This window comes from Tasmannia lanceolata, unplaced genomic scaffold (genome assembly GCF_043159265.1).
Source record: "Tasmannia lanceolata isolate RefF3 unplaced genomic scaffold, GAP_Taslan_0.1 ptg000003l, whole genome shotgun sequence".
NCBI lineage: Eukaryota > Viridiplantae > Streptophyta > Magnoliopsida > Canellales > Winteraceae > Tasmannia > Tasmannia lanceolata.
Window position 1 is genome coordinate 24,881,710 of NW_027518680.1, and position 14,064 is coordinate 24,895,773.

The following is a 14,064-nucleotide window of genomic DNA, read 5'->3' on the forward strand; positions in this document are numbered from 1 at the left end:
GTGGAGCTTCTTCCTTCACAACCTCCTTTCCCATGGAGGCTCGCCATGTTCTTTTTGCCACTGGTTCTCCGGTGAACTCCCGGGGAGGTTCCTTAACGGACAATGAATCCACATCGACAATTTGGGAAGCGAAAAGGCCAGGAGTGGAAAGATCAAGATCTTGTGCCATTGCGGCTTGAAAAGAAAAACAAGAGGATTATTGTTGAAACAAGAAGTAGTGTGGCGTGTGAGATGGGGAACGAAAAGGCAATTGATGACGTTTTAAATTTGCTGCCTTTAAGCCATGTGGCAAGATTTTGTTTGCCCCAAAAAACGATGCCTAATTATGGAAAGGCTCCTATTTCCTCGCGCCATCATTCTCATTGCCGTCGCTTCATTTCCCACAGTTGATTTGACAGTTCCCCATAACACTTGGCAGGCAATGAAGAAACTCTCTGGATTCTTCACCTTTAGCCTTGTAACGATGTTTCCCCCGCTTGACGAACGAAAGGCGCTATCTTCGACTAGAGACCGACTTAATTGTGATAAGAAGAAAGAACTCGAGGAATCTTTTGCTATTCCTTAAATATAGTAACGTCTCCAGAAGGGAAACCGTCCCCAAGGAGGAATCCTTGAGAGAGGTGGAAACTTTCCCTCCTATACGATCCCCATTAAAAGAAACCTACTTGTTAAGGGAAATACGATACCTATGAAGAATAGATAGAAACTTATCTCCCGGGGAAGTCGACCAATTAGGAAAGACTCCTAAAACAGTATGTTTCCTACTAAGTTGTGGACTTCTCTTTATAAAAGGCACCTCCATATTCGTAACAAGGACATTCACACTCATGGGTAACGAATCTAAGCTTCATCTTTTTTCCTTCCACCTTTCACTCTGATACCAATTTCTGACTTGAGTGTCAAAGTGGCCGCCCAGAGCCACAACTCCGGGCCCGCTAACACTTTTCTGTGGGTGCAGTGTTCTCACAAGGCCATCTTTACCACCGCTAGATCGTATGAGTGGATTTCGGCATCATCAGTTACAATTGCCTTGCATTTCTTTGAGATTGCTTGCAGCTATGTGGTGCTGTCACGTGGTTCGGGGCGTGACAACAGCTCTAACTAGTTATAATGTAAATAGTTGGGCAGCCATGTAAGATGTTAGAAATGAGGGCATAAAACTTCTATCATGAGCACTTTTTAATACTTTTGAATGAGGTACGTTTCGGTTAAGTAAAACTTCATTGCACATAAGGGACCCACTGTCATGTCCTCAGTAATTGGGTCTATGAATTAGGTGTGTGGCGATCGGGTCCATAAATCTTATAGGTCATTGCAGGCCCAGCCTACTGTTGCTGGTCACATGAGATGATCCTAGACACATAACCAAGTGTGACAAAGATATCTTTAAGCCATTGATTCCTTGCAATCTAAACTACTGAAATTGAGATACTTTATAAGGTGTGTGCCTGAAGTTCATTGTTCTTCAAAACGTATAGTGGTGCCCACTTCAAAGGATGATCCAAACCGTCCACTTGTTGGACCACAACATAGATTGGCTAGACCCGCAGATCATTTTCATATAGAGGATGATCCTAACCCTCGATCAATAGTGGGGCTGCCAGTTCTAGGAGGTGTAGGAACATCATATGGAGAAGATTTACTGAGTACAACCTATTTATGTTATGCCCAAGAACAGTTTGGATCATCCTATGAAGTGGGTCCAAGGACTTCAGTCACAGAAAATAAAAACTCTGGAATAGGATATCTCCTAGTAATGACCAACCAGTATGACAAATAGTTCAAAATCTTGAAATCCACTTCGTCCTATTAATTATAACCATGGTTCTAAATTTTGGCCGAAATCCAAAATTTCGGGTTTTACAAAACCGTCCGAAATTTTGGAATTTCGGGCATTTCAGCCGAAATTTTGAGACATTGAATCTTTTTTTTTTTAAAATCTAGAAATATTCCATTTCGGTAGTTAAATAATACTTTTTTATTATTACCGGATTTCAGCCAAATTTCGGTTTCTGCCGACACCAAAATTTAATCCGAAACTGAAATTTAAAACCATGATTATAACCTTATAAATGTAAATTTTCCACAGTATCTTACAATGTAATTTTTTTTTCTAGTTGGAATTAGATACCTTAGAAATATAAATTTCTACACATGCAAAAATCTACTAAAAACAAGAGAACTTGCCTAACTATGCCATAGACAAAATCCGTCGTGTTTTGGCACCAAGAAGGAAAAAAAAAAAAAGAGAACAAAAAAAAAGAGTAAACATTGACAGGTAACTCTAGGCCCATGCTTGTGACAAAATCCGTCGTGTTTTGGGCACAAATCGATTCTCAAAATCAAAAGCAATAGATTAAAGTTTGAAAGATGCTCAACCAAGTTCCTTCGGTAAATTTTAAGAAAATAATTTAACACATTTGCTCTCCTCAACGAAGAATAACGGTCTGCCTGTCATTGCAATCTGTCTTAGATTATGTCCTTACGATCCATGGGACCCACATCTATGTAACTAAAACCAGTGATCTTGTGGGCCCCCACAAGGCAACACAACTATCCTGGTCCCATGACAAATTGGACTCGTATCCATCAGATGAACGCCTAGGCTCCTCCTAATTGAAACTTAAAAAAATACCTTGATCAATGGGCTATGATCATCTGATCTAAGCGGGACCAGCAGTGTGGGCGAGAAACATGACCGCCCATACAAGAAGATCACACCCTTACAAGTGGACTAAGTTTGATCATTTAGAACAAAGATCACCGTCAAACTACTAACCAACAATAAATTTTGGTAGTTGCACTCCAAACAACTAATTAAAGCCACATTTACAATCGGAACACGATTGATCTGTAACCATGGACTCTTCCTCCCCCTTGACCCGTCTTCAAGTCTCTATCTAACAATAACCTTTGGTATTTTGTCTCTTTTACAACCTCTCCTCTCTTGGTTTTTTCATTACAAATCTCCCCATCTGTTCAGATGCATTTATTACTTTAGGAAGATGGCAGTTGAAGCAATTAATCAGTGTTGCACTTATAGGTGGCGCTCTCTCCTTACTCCTATTATAAATTCCTACCCACATCCTTTATTTCAGTGCAATTAGCATTTCTTCTTTTGCTAAGTGATTAATCAAAAGCTCCATGGATAGTCCTCTACCTCTTTTCTCCTTAATTGTTCTTTTTGGGGTAAACTTTATTCTCACTTTATAGAGCTTCATTATTCTTCTACTTTGCTTACTTAGCTTTTGATGATATTTTTGTAGCTCTCTGCCGTTATAGCTGTTAGCCATGCAGCTTTGCCTTCTGAAGTTTACTGGCACGAGGTTTTGCCAAACACTCGGATGCCCAGTGTCATCAGAGATCTCTTGCGACCAGGTGGGTCATGGTTCTAAGCTTCCAAGCTTTATTTTAGACTTCTTTTAAGCTGTTTTCAAGGACTATATACGTTTAAAAAATGAAGGTAGATAAAGAAACTGATTTATGACCATCTGAGTTGACTCGGATGAGCCAGTGGAAACTCACCTATCACTCGGTATGGAATACATGGAGTTTATCAGAACGAGTTAGCTTAACCCAGTTACCTTTCCAGCCTTCTTTTAACCTACTTATGTTAAGCAGTTTACAACGGCTATATACGTTTGAAAAAATGAAGGTAGACAAGGAATCTGATTTATGACCCACTGAGTTTACTCGAACGAGCCAGTGGAAACTCACCAATCACTCGACGTGGAATTCATGCAGTTTATCATAACGATTTAACTTATCCCAGTTACGTACCAACCTTTTCAGACTTATTTTAGACTACTTATTTTAAGCAGCTTTCAACGACTATATCCGTCTAAAAAACATCAAGGTAAGGAATCTGTTTTATCACCCTCTGAGTTGACTCGGACGAGGCAGTGGAAACTCATCAATTGCTCGATATGGAATACAAAGAGTTTATCATAACGAGTTAACTTATCCGAGTTACATACCGAGCTTTCCAGCCTCTTCTTACGTTCTGTAAAGCACTTCTCAACTACATTTAAAAAATCAAAAATAAAACAAGGAATCTTCATGTCTCTCTGAGTCGACTCGGCCGAGTCGGTTGAAACTTACCAATCACTCGATATGGAATACATGGAGCATATCCAGCGAGTTAACTTATTCGAGATACTGTTCACGAGTTCTTGAGCGTTCTTATGTACGTGGTGTCTAGATATTTTATATGATGTGTGGCAGATAAACCTGTATTTTTCAAGTACCGTATGACCCACTCCATAGGATGATCCAAACCGTCCATTTGTTGGGCCACAATGTAAATAGGTTGTGCACCTGAAATCATTTCCATAGGAGGATCCTAACCCTCCGATCTATAGAGGGACTGCACATTTTGGAAATAGTTTCTGGGACGCAACCTACTTATGTTGTGGCCCAACAAATGGACGGTTGGGATAATCCTATGGAGCGGTCAGTACCATACTTCTAAAAAAAATACAGATTGATACCATATAAAATCTGGTGGTGTCTATATACTGACATACAATAATTGAGTACTTTCTGATTGTCGATGTTTGAATTTGCAGATTTGGTAGATGAGAAGACTGGTACTTCTGTTAATGTTGGCAAGGGTGGTGTTCATGTTGACACCGGAAAAGGGAAGCCGAAGAGTGGCACCGCCGTAGATGTAGGGAAGGGCGGCGTTCATGTTGGCGCCGGACAGGGCAAGCCCAATGGTGGCACCAGTGTTGATGTAGGGAAGAACGGGGCCGGGGTCGGGGTATCCACAGGCCACAAGGGAAAGCCCGTAATTGTGAAAGTCGGGCCTCCCGGAAAGAGCCCTTTCGACTACAAATATGAGGCCTCCGAAGATCAACTCCATGATGACCCAAATGTTGCAATTTTCTTCCTAGAGGAGAACTTACACCCTGGTGCAAAAATGAATTTGCACTTCATTAAGACCACGCCCGAAGCTACCTTCCTTCCCCGAGGTGTGGCCCAATCCATACCATTCTCCTCCAGCAAATTGCCCGATATCCTAAATAAGTTCTCAATTTCGCCCGGATCACTAGAGGCCGAAGCAGTAAAAGATACACTTAGCACTTGTGAGGCACCAGCATCTAAGGGTGAGGATAAGTATTGTGCCACGTCATTGGAATCAATGGTGGATTTCGCGAGAACAAGGCTAGGGGCAAATCTTCAAGTCCTAACCACCACCGTCGATAAGGAGACCGCGACCCAAGAATACACTGTTGGATCAGGGGTGAAGAAGATGGTGGGGCCCAAATCTGTGGCATGCCACGGACAATCCTATGTGTACGCCGTGTTCTACTGCCACGAGACCAGTGACACTACGGCGTACACTGTCCCATTGGTGGGGAAGGATGGGACAAGTGTGGAGGCTGTTGCAGTGTGCCACAAAGACACGTCCGCGTGGAACCCTAAACACTTGGCCTTCCAGGTGTTAAAGGTGAAACCAGGGTCCGTTCCTATCTGCCACTTCCTTCCTCAAGATCACATTCTCTGGGCTTCAAGCTAAGAAGATGCAATTTATTGGATCGTGTGGCCTTGTTGCTTTGATTTCCTTCGCCTTTGTCTTGCTTTTCTACGGTAGTTAGTTGTATTAAGAAGACTGTTATGTTCGATATGTTTTGCACGTTCATCAGTATGTTTTGTTTGTAAGGTTACTATTGTATTCATAAATAGAATAAGGGAAACGATATTTCCACCTCCTTCCACATCATTCCCACCTCCACTTGTTTGTCCTTTATTGATATGGGTGCATTTCCATCCCTTTTTGTCTTTTCTTGAAAGTAGTAATTTCCATCAAGGCCCTGTTTGGATTGCAGGAAAAAAATTCTCATGAGAAAAGTTTTTCTGAGAAATTGTTTCTTTCCAAAATTCAGAGGTAAATGGTATTTGTGATTTATTTAGAGGTAAATTGAAGGTTCCCCTATATAAAACTTGAACTGGTTCAAATTATCTTTCTCATGTGTAAACAAATAGTTGAAAATAGGAAATTTTGGAAAAAAAATTCCTTTATGAACTATTCCATGAAATTCCACCAATCAAAACAGGGCCAGAGGACAAACAAAAGGCGGTTGAAAATGCTAGGAATGGGGTAGAAATATCATTTCCCATAGAATAATAGCAAACTCTTCTATCATGTGCTCTTTCGAATAGTTTTGATTGAGCTGCGTATGTTTAGGTTAAGTTCATTGTACAGTATGGATCCACTGTCATGTGTTCTTGAGTCTTTGGATTTGGTGCGTGGTTAATGGCCTATAATGCATACGGACGATTGCTGGCCCATCCTACAGTTGCTGGTCTCATCAGATGATCTAGACACTTAACCATGTGTGACAAAGATGTCTTTAAGCCATTGATTCTTTGCACCTCTAAACTATTGAAATAGGAAAGCTAATTAGTAAGACAAAAAGTTCAAAATCCCCCGACCCCCCAATGGATTCAACGAAGAATTTTTCCAAAAATTCTAGTACTTGGTGGGGTCAGATGTTACCGAGGCCATTCAGAATTTTTGCTCTCACTCACCTTCTTTTCACAGATGACCTAATGATTTTTGCATCTGCTAACATACATGGGTCATTTATCACCCTTGGTCCTCATGTTAATTTCCAGGCACATGGTTCATAACTTTTCCAGGCACATGGTTCAAATCCTAGATTTGAATGGTATACAAATCCAATTCATCCTCAAGAATGCGTTATGAGGTTATAAGCCAACAATCTTTTGCATTATGTCCCTGAAAACTTGCTTTTCTCTGTTTTTACTCCGACCTTAACAATGTTTGGATTTAGGCCCTTCATTATCAAGATAAATAGGATGAATTAAATCCTCCCAAAATGTAGCTAAAAACTGAGCTACACATCATTCTTTCTGGGACACACAGGCTTATCATACTTGTACAATTTTCCAAATTTAATTGGACCTACCATTGAGTCATAGAACTGGGCTTCTACCACATTGGTATTTACTAGAAACTCTCTACTATCCACCATCACCACCTGGTCCACCTCTACATGGATACCATTCCAAAAGACAATACATTGATGAAGAGATGAAGGAACACAAATATTTCCATGAATTCAATACTATTCATGCAGGGCATTATAATTAGATGTGCATTCCATAACGAAGAATACCATCAAATTCGTGTTACTCCAAACGGTCAATTCCTTAGGTTTTTCAATTACACCCATAAAGTTTACTACAATTATGTCAGCGGGAATTAAATCAATCTCAACTTTCCCCAATTTCCACATCATGTAAATGGGTAGGACATTGACAGTAGCTCTGCTATCAACTAAGACAATTGGTACAGCATAACCATTCATATGCGTCTTATTGTAAAGAGGCCTTGATGATTCTAAAATCCGCTCTACACGGTCTAGCGGTGATAGAGTTAATCCTGCGGATAACTTACACTCACAGGAAAGATGTTAGTAGGCCCAGAACTACTGCTCCAAGTGGTAGTATAATATTTAAGCTAGAAATCGGTATCACATGTAATTTGGAAGGAAAAGAGATAAAGTTCAGAAGTGTTACCAACGAGGGTGAAGGGGAGAAGATGAGACTGAACTTGGTCTTCCCAAGTTGCCTACGTACCCCTTCTTTGAGGATCAAGTCTAACATAGTTCCATGATGAATATGAGGGTCTCCTTTTATAGAGAATAGAGTCCACAATGATTAGAATCTTAGCAGTCTTGCCTAATTGATTGACTTCTTCGGGAGATCAGTTTATATCTATTTTTAATAGATATCATGTTTCCCTGAACGAGTAAGTTACTATTAAAAGGATTCCTTTGGAGTGAAGGTTACTGCCTTATAGTACATTGCCTCTTTGAGGGGCTGTTTCCTCTCTAGGGACGCTACTATTTATAAGAAGAGGATAACATCTCATTACCTTTCTTCCTAAAAACTCTTAAGTCGACGGTTAGTGCCGATTTTACCCCCAACATATTGCCCCCACTTCCTTGACCGATCTTTGAGTCGAGGAAGTAGTTTGGAGATTCTTCTGTTCTGTAGGGAGTTTGTTCGGTACCGATGGTGTCATGAATGCACCTTTGCAGGGACCAGTCCGATCTCTCAATACTCGGCTGGTTTTACGAAGTGAAACCGAATCCCATAAATGCGGACCCATTTATTTTTCTCATTCCTCGTTGTTCATTACGGGGAACTGTCGAATCATCTTCAATATACGAGACGACGGTTATCATTATAATGATGCGATGGGAAGAGACCCCTTCACAATGGGTGTCGTTTCTTGGAGCATATGGTAGTGTGGCACGTGGCAAGGAGGCGGGAAAAACCTAAAATGCGCTTTATGGCCCTTGATTGCCTTTTCGCCTCCTTCTAAAATCTATTTGTAGGGGTATTCCCTTTGTATTTTATTCACCAAATCTCTTTGACAGTGACTTACATCCCTTTCTCTTCTTTCTTCTACTTTTCCTTCTTCTATTTTCTCCAACTGCCATGGCTCAAGACCAAGACTTGGATCTTTCTATCCCTGGGCTCTTTGAGGCCCAGATTGTGGATGTAGAAGCAATGCTAGAGGCGGAAATTGTCCTTACGCCTCCACCGGAGCCGCCAGTAGAACCGGTGGCTAAAAGAACCAGGCGGGCCTCCTTGGCGAAGGAAGTGGTGAAGACAGAGGTTGACATGCCCCCCGCTCTCCCTCCGACGGCGCTCAAAAAGAGGCTAGAAAAGGTTGCTCCTCCCTCTCCCACTCTGTCAGACAACGAGTGCGGGATGTACGACTTGAAGGGGCTTCGGTTGTTTGCTCGCAACTACCGGTGCTCAGCGAGATGCGCCAAAGACAGGAGCTTGGCATTTGCCGGCCAGTTTGTAAAACTGACAGAGGAGCTGTGTGACCTGGAGATGAAGGCGGCCCTACTGGAGGAGGAGAATGTGGCACTGCATGCCCGCCTCGCGAGTCTATCCTGGGATGCTGGTCCCTTGGAAGTTCCTTCCCAGGTAAACATTGTTCTGATCTCATTGTCGAGGAGGCGAGAACATTGTTCTTTGCACTTCTCTCAGAGTGTGGGGCGGGCTCCTTTTTGGCGGTGACGCGGTAGATCGGGCTGTCTTCACCAGTCTTTTGGACATTCTCAGTTGTTTTCTGTTTTGATTTTTGTTTTCCTTTCTTTGGCCCCGAAGCCCTCCATATGTAACTAGTTTACACAGATCAATGAAGATTTTACTTTACTAGTGTCTGTTATCTGTGCAGTTTCTGTCTTACTAAATCATTTATTTGCATTAGCTAAGATGAGGACATACCGAGTCATAGGTTTTCTTGCGGTGTCGCATTTTAACTCCATTACCCGTACGTTGATCATTTGTTAGGAACATCGGTAAATAGGTAGGTCAATATTCATTTGGAATCATTCGCTACCGATGCTCAAAACACATTCGTGAGTTGCTGTTTTTGTGGAAACTCGTTTACGATAGTGTTAGGTCGGTAACGTGTGACAGGATCGCTTTTTTAGGGTTTTGACGGTTATCGTGTTGGGAAATGGCGCTTTTGCTCATAATGGTAACCGCCATTTTTTCGGCACAACGTTGGAAGATGTGAAGCGTCACTGATTAGGGGCGTGACACGTGTCCCTCTTTGAATGGTAACCTCGGTTTTTACTGTAACTTTTTATTCGAAGGGGGTGCTAAGGAACAACGGGATTTTCCTCACCTTGGGAAAGTTTACTCCATATCTTTATCTTATTCCGAAATCAGTAAGTCCTTCTCCCTTTTGCCTTTTTATTCCTGTTCTTAAACATGTCTGAAGCTACAGACTCGCAGAATCCTTGTGCGAGCGTAGGCCATATGAGGGTCTCCTCATAGGGTTGATGAAGATGTTAGGGATGAGGCTAGCGCTAGTGAGCCACCGGCTCCAGCGGAGGCCCTAAGCTATTAGTGATGTATGTGAGTCCGTAAGCTTGTAGTGGAGAAGCTAGGACATTTTTTCTCATGTATTACTCCATTAAAAAGGGTAGAAAACATGGTAATGAGGAGTTGAGGGATGAAAAAGAAAAGCTTTTCTATTATCTTGGCAAGAATTCTTCTTCTTGTTCTTCCTCCACAACCGAAACAACTGATGACCACAAGTTCAGCTTATGCCATCGACCCCACATAGATTGGATGATCTGAGACCCTTTGGATCTGTCTTGAAGTCTCTATCTGACAGGACACTATGGTATTTTGCTTCTTTTGCAGCCTCTAGGCTGTTAATTTTCATCAAATATCTCCCACTTGTTCAGATTCAATTATTACGTGAAGAAGATGACATCAGATTCACTTATTACATGAAGAAGATAACAATTGAATGAATTAATTCAGTGTTCCAATTGGAGGCGGCGTCCCTCTCCCTCACCCATTATAAATTCATTCCCATTTCCTTTATTTTAATGCAAATCGCATCTCTTTCCTCAGTGATTCATCAAAAGCTCCATGGATAGTCGTCTAACTCTTTTCTTCTTTATTGTCTTTTATAGGGTAAGCTTTATTCTCACTGAGAAATTATATAAACTAAAGGACATGCTCATATTCATCATACCATGGAAGTACCACCCTTGTTATTTGATCCGACACCAGCATCTTAAAAATTGCGTTGATGTCGGACCGAATATCAAGGGCGGGATGATGAATACGAGCATGTCGCTCTTTCATCATATAATTTCTCACTGTCACTTTACAGAGCTGAACTGTTCTTCTACTGTGCTTATAGAACTTTTGATGGTCTTTCTGCAGCTCACTGCCGTTGTAGCTGTTAGCCATGCAGCTTTGCCTTCGGAGGTTTACTGGCACGAGATGCTGCCCAACACTCGGATGCCGAGTGTCATTAGAGATCTCTTGCGACCAGGTGGGTCTTGGTTCCAAGCTTTCAAGCTTTCCTTTAGATTTTATTTTATTTTTAAAGCAGTTTTCAACGACTATATATATACGTTTAAAAAAATCAACGTAGAGACAAGGAATCTGATTTTTGACCCTCTGAGTTGACTTAGACGAGCCAGTGGAAACTCACCCATCACTCAATAAGGAATACATGGAGTTTATCAGAACGAGTTGACTTATCCAAAGTTACGTAACGACCTTTCCAGCCTTCTTTTAGCCTTCTTAAAAGTAGTTTTCAATGAGGATGTACATTTAAAAGGGAAATGTTACCAGCACAGCCGTATTTTGATATGTTACCAGCACAGCCGTATTTTGATATTTGCACAGACCCAGCAGGGTTAGCGAAAATATCAAAATAGTGTTGTGTTGAATTGTTGATATTATTTCCCTTAAAAAACGAAGATAGACAAGTAATCAGTCAAAGAAGGGGTAAAAATAGCCATCAATTCGGCCATTTTAAGGTGTTTTCTGATTTTGTCGAGATACGCGGCTCTTTTTTTAGTTTTATGTGCATGTGCCATGACTCAATAGAGGAGTTTTCCTAGCAGCCTCATGATTAAATAACACAACCAGCTAAATCCACTGGAGTAATTGCATGGTTTCAGAGCAATTGCCTCATGGCAGGTCCTCGTTTCAAAGCCAAACAACTCCTTGATAATAAAAATCTACAGGTATGGTTAACCCAAAAGAAGAGCCACATGTGCCACGTCTACAGGGGCCACACGTGATGGAGTGTTAAAGTATATAATTGATTAAATAACCCCAAATGTAAGGAGCTTCAGCTTTTCGAGTGATTGGTTGTTTCACAGAATCTGCTTTATGTCTCTTCCGAGTTAACTCGGATGAGACCTTGGAAACTCACCAATCACGCTATAAATATGGAATACATGGAGTTTACCAGAAGTAGTATACTTATCCTGGTTATGATTCATGTGTTCTTGAGTGTTAATTTGTATATGCCGTCTATGCTGATATGTGGACACATTAGCCTACCATGGATTTTTTTTTTTTTTGTCTAAAATCAGGAAACTAGATTCTCTCAAGTGATGAGAAGTGGGTAAAAGGCAGGAAACAAAAAAACTCCATTCATAATACATAGGTTCAATTTTTTCCTAATTTTTGGCCACTTCTCAACGAATATCTTAGTCGTGCCCTCTCAAACCTCTCTCCTTCTCCCACACGCCTCTCTCCTTCTCCCACACGCCCTACCCTTCTCTCACCACTTGGAAACATTAATTTATCAAGAAAAAAAATTTCCTGGCTGCCAGACATCGCCGTAGTGATTGAGCAGTTTCTAATTGTTAATGTTTGAACTTGCAGATTTGGTAGATGAGAAGACGGGTACTTCTGTTGGTGTAGGCAAGGATGGTGTTCATGCCGTCGCCGGAAAGGAGATGCCTAAGGGTGACACCACCGTTGATGTGGGGAAGGGCGGCGTCGGCGTAGACACCTACCACAAGGGAAAGTCGATAGATCTAAAGCTGTCGCCGCCGCCGCCGCAGCACGGCTATATATATGCCGCCTCTGAAGATCAGCTCCATGATAACCGAAATGTTGCAATTTTCTTCCTAGAGAAGAACTTACACCCTGGTGCAAAAATGGATTTGCACTTCATTAAGACCACACCTGGAGCCACCTTCCTTCCCCGAGGAGTGGCCCAATCCATACCATTCTCCTCCAGCAAATTGCTCGATATCCTAAATAAGTTCTCAATTTCGCCCGGATCACTAGAAGCCGAAGCGGTAAAAGATACACTTAGCACTTGTGAGGCACCAGCATCTAAGGGTGAGGATAAGTATTGTGCTACATCATTGGAATCAATGGTGGATTTCGCAAAATCAAAGCTAGGGACAAATGTTCAAGTCCTAACCACCACCGTCAATAAGGAGACAACGACCCAAGAATACACCGTTGGATCAGGGGTGAAGAAGATGGTGGGGCCCAAATCCTTGGCATGCCACGGGCAATCCTATGTGTACGCCGTGTTCTACTGCCACGAGACCAGTGACACTACGGCGTACACTGTCCCATTGGTGGGGAAGGATGGGACAAGTGTGGAGTCCATTGCGATGTGCCACAAAGACACATCCGCGTGGGACCCTAAACAATTGGCCTTCCAGGTGCTAAAGGTGAAGCCAGGGTCCGTTCCTATCTGCCACTTCCTTCCTCAAGATCACATTCTCTGGGCTTCCAACTAAGAAGATGCAATTTATTGGATCGTGTGGCCTTGTTGCTTTCATTTCCTTCGCTTTTGTCTTTCATTTCTACCATAGTTAGTTGTATTAAGAAGACTGGTATGTTCGATATGTTTTGCACGTTCATCAGTAGTGATGTATATGATACATATAGGTTGTTTGTATGGTTACTATTGTATTTATAAATAGAATAAGGGAAATGATATTTCCACCTCCTTTCACATCATTCCCACCTGCACTTGTTTGTTTTTTCCTGATATGGGTGCATTTGCACTCCTTTTTGTCTTTTTCTGAAAATAGTAATTTCCATTAAGGCCCTTTTTGGATTGCAGGAAGAAAATTTTCATGAAAAAAGTTTTCCTGAGAATTCTTTTCTTTCCAAAATTTAGAGGGAAATGATTTTTGTGATTTATTTAGAGGGATATCATCATAAATTGAAGGTCCATCCATATAAAACTTGAACATTGCTTTTTGAAGTTACCTTTTTCGTGTGTAAATGTAAACAAAAAGTTGAAAATAGGAAATTTTCAACAACAAAAAAAATTCCTTTATGAACTATTCCATGAAATTCCTGCAATCAAAACAGTACCTAGAGGACAAACAAAAGGTTGTTGAAAATGCTAGAAATGGGGGTAGAAATATCATTTCCCATAGAATAATAGCAAACACTTCTATCATGTGCTCTTTTGAATAGTTTTGATTGAGCCACGTACGTTTAGGTTAAGTTTACAGTACAGCATGGACCCACTGTCATGTGTTCAGTACTTGGGTCTTTGAATTTGGTGTGTGGCTACAGACGATTACCCATCCTACAGTTTCTGGTCTCATCAGATGATCTAGACACTTAACCAAGTGTATTGATTCTTTGCACCTCTAAACTATTGAAATAGGAAAGCTAATCAGTAAGACAAAAAGTTCAAAATCCCCCGGCCCCCCAATGGATTCAACGGAGAATTTTTCCAAAAAATTTAGTACTTGGTGG

General features: G+C 41.3%; 2 protein-coding genes across 2 annotated transcripts; both read left to right on the forward strand.

Annotated features, from left to right (window-relative positions):
* The first annotated feature begins 3,043 nt into the window (after nucleotides 1–3,043).
* LOC143854072 (BURP domain protein RD22-like) lies at nucleotides 3,044–5,714 on the forward strand. Its single transcript, XM_077363824.1, has 3 exons — nucleotides 3,044–3,189; nucleotides 3,267–3,378; nucleotides 4,569–5,714. The coding sequence occupies exons 1-3, from the start codon at nucleotides 3,145–3,147 to the stop codon at nucleotides 5,519–5,521; spliced, it is 1,110 nt and encodes a 369-aa protein (XP_077219939.1). The 5' UTR covers nucleotides 3,044–3,144; the 3' UTR covers nucleotides 5,522–5,714.
* Nucleotides 5,715–8,475: 2,761 nt separating this feature from the next.
* LOC143868417 (BURP domain-containing protein 5-like) lies at nucleotides 8,476–13,206 on the forward strand. Its single transcript, XM_077376179.1, has 3 exons — nucleotides 8,476–8,976; nucleotides 10,744–10,855; nucleotides 12,208–13,206. The coding sequence occupies exons 1-3, from the start codon at nucleotides 8,476–8,478 to the stop codon at nucleotides 13,083–13,085; spliced, it is 1,491 nt and encodes a 496-aa protein (XP_077232294.1). The 3' UTR covers nucleotides 13,086–13,206.
* Nucleotides 13,207–14,064: the final 858 nt, after the last annotated feature.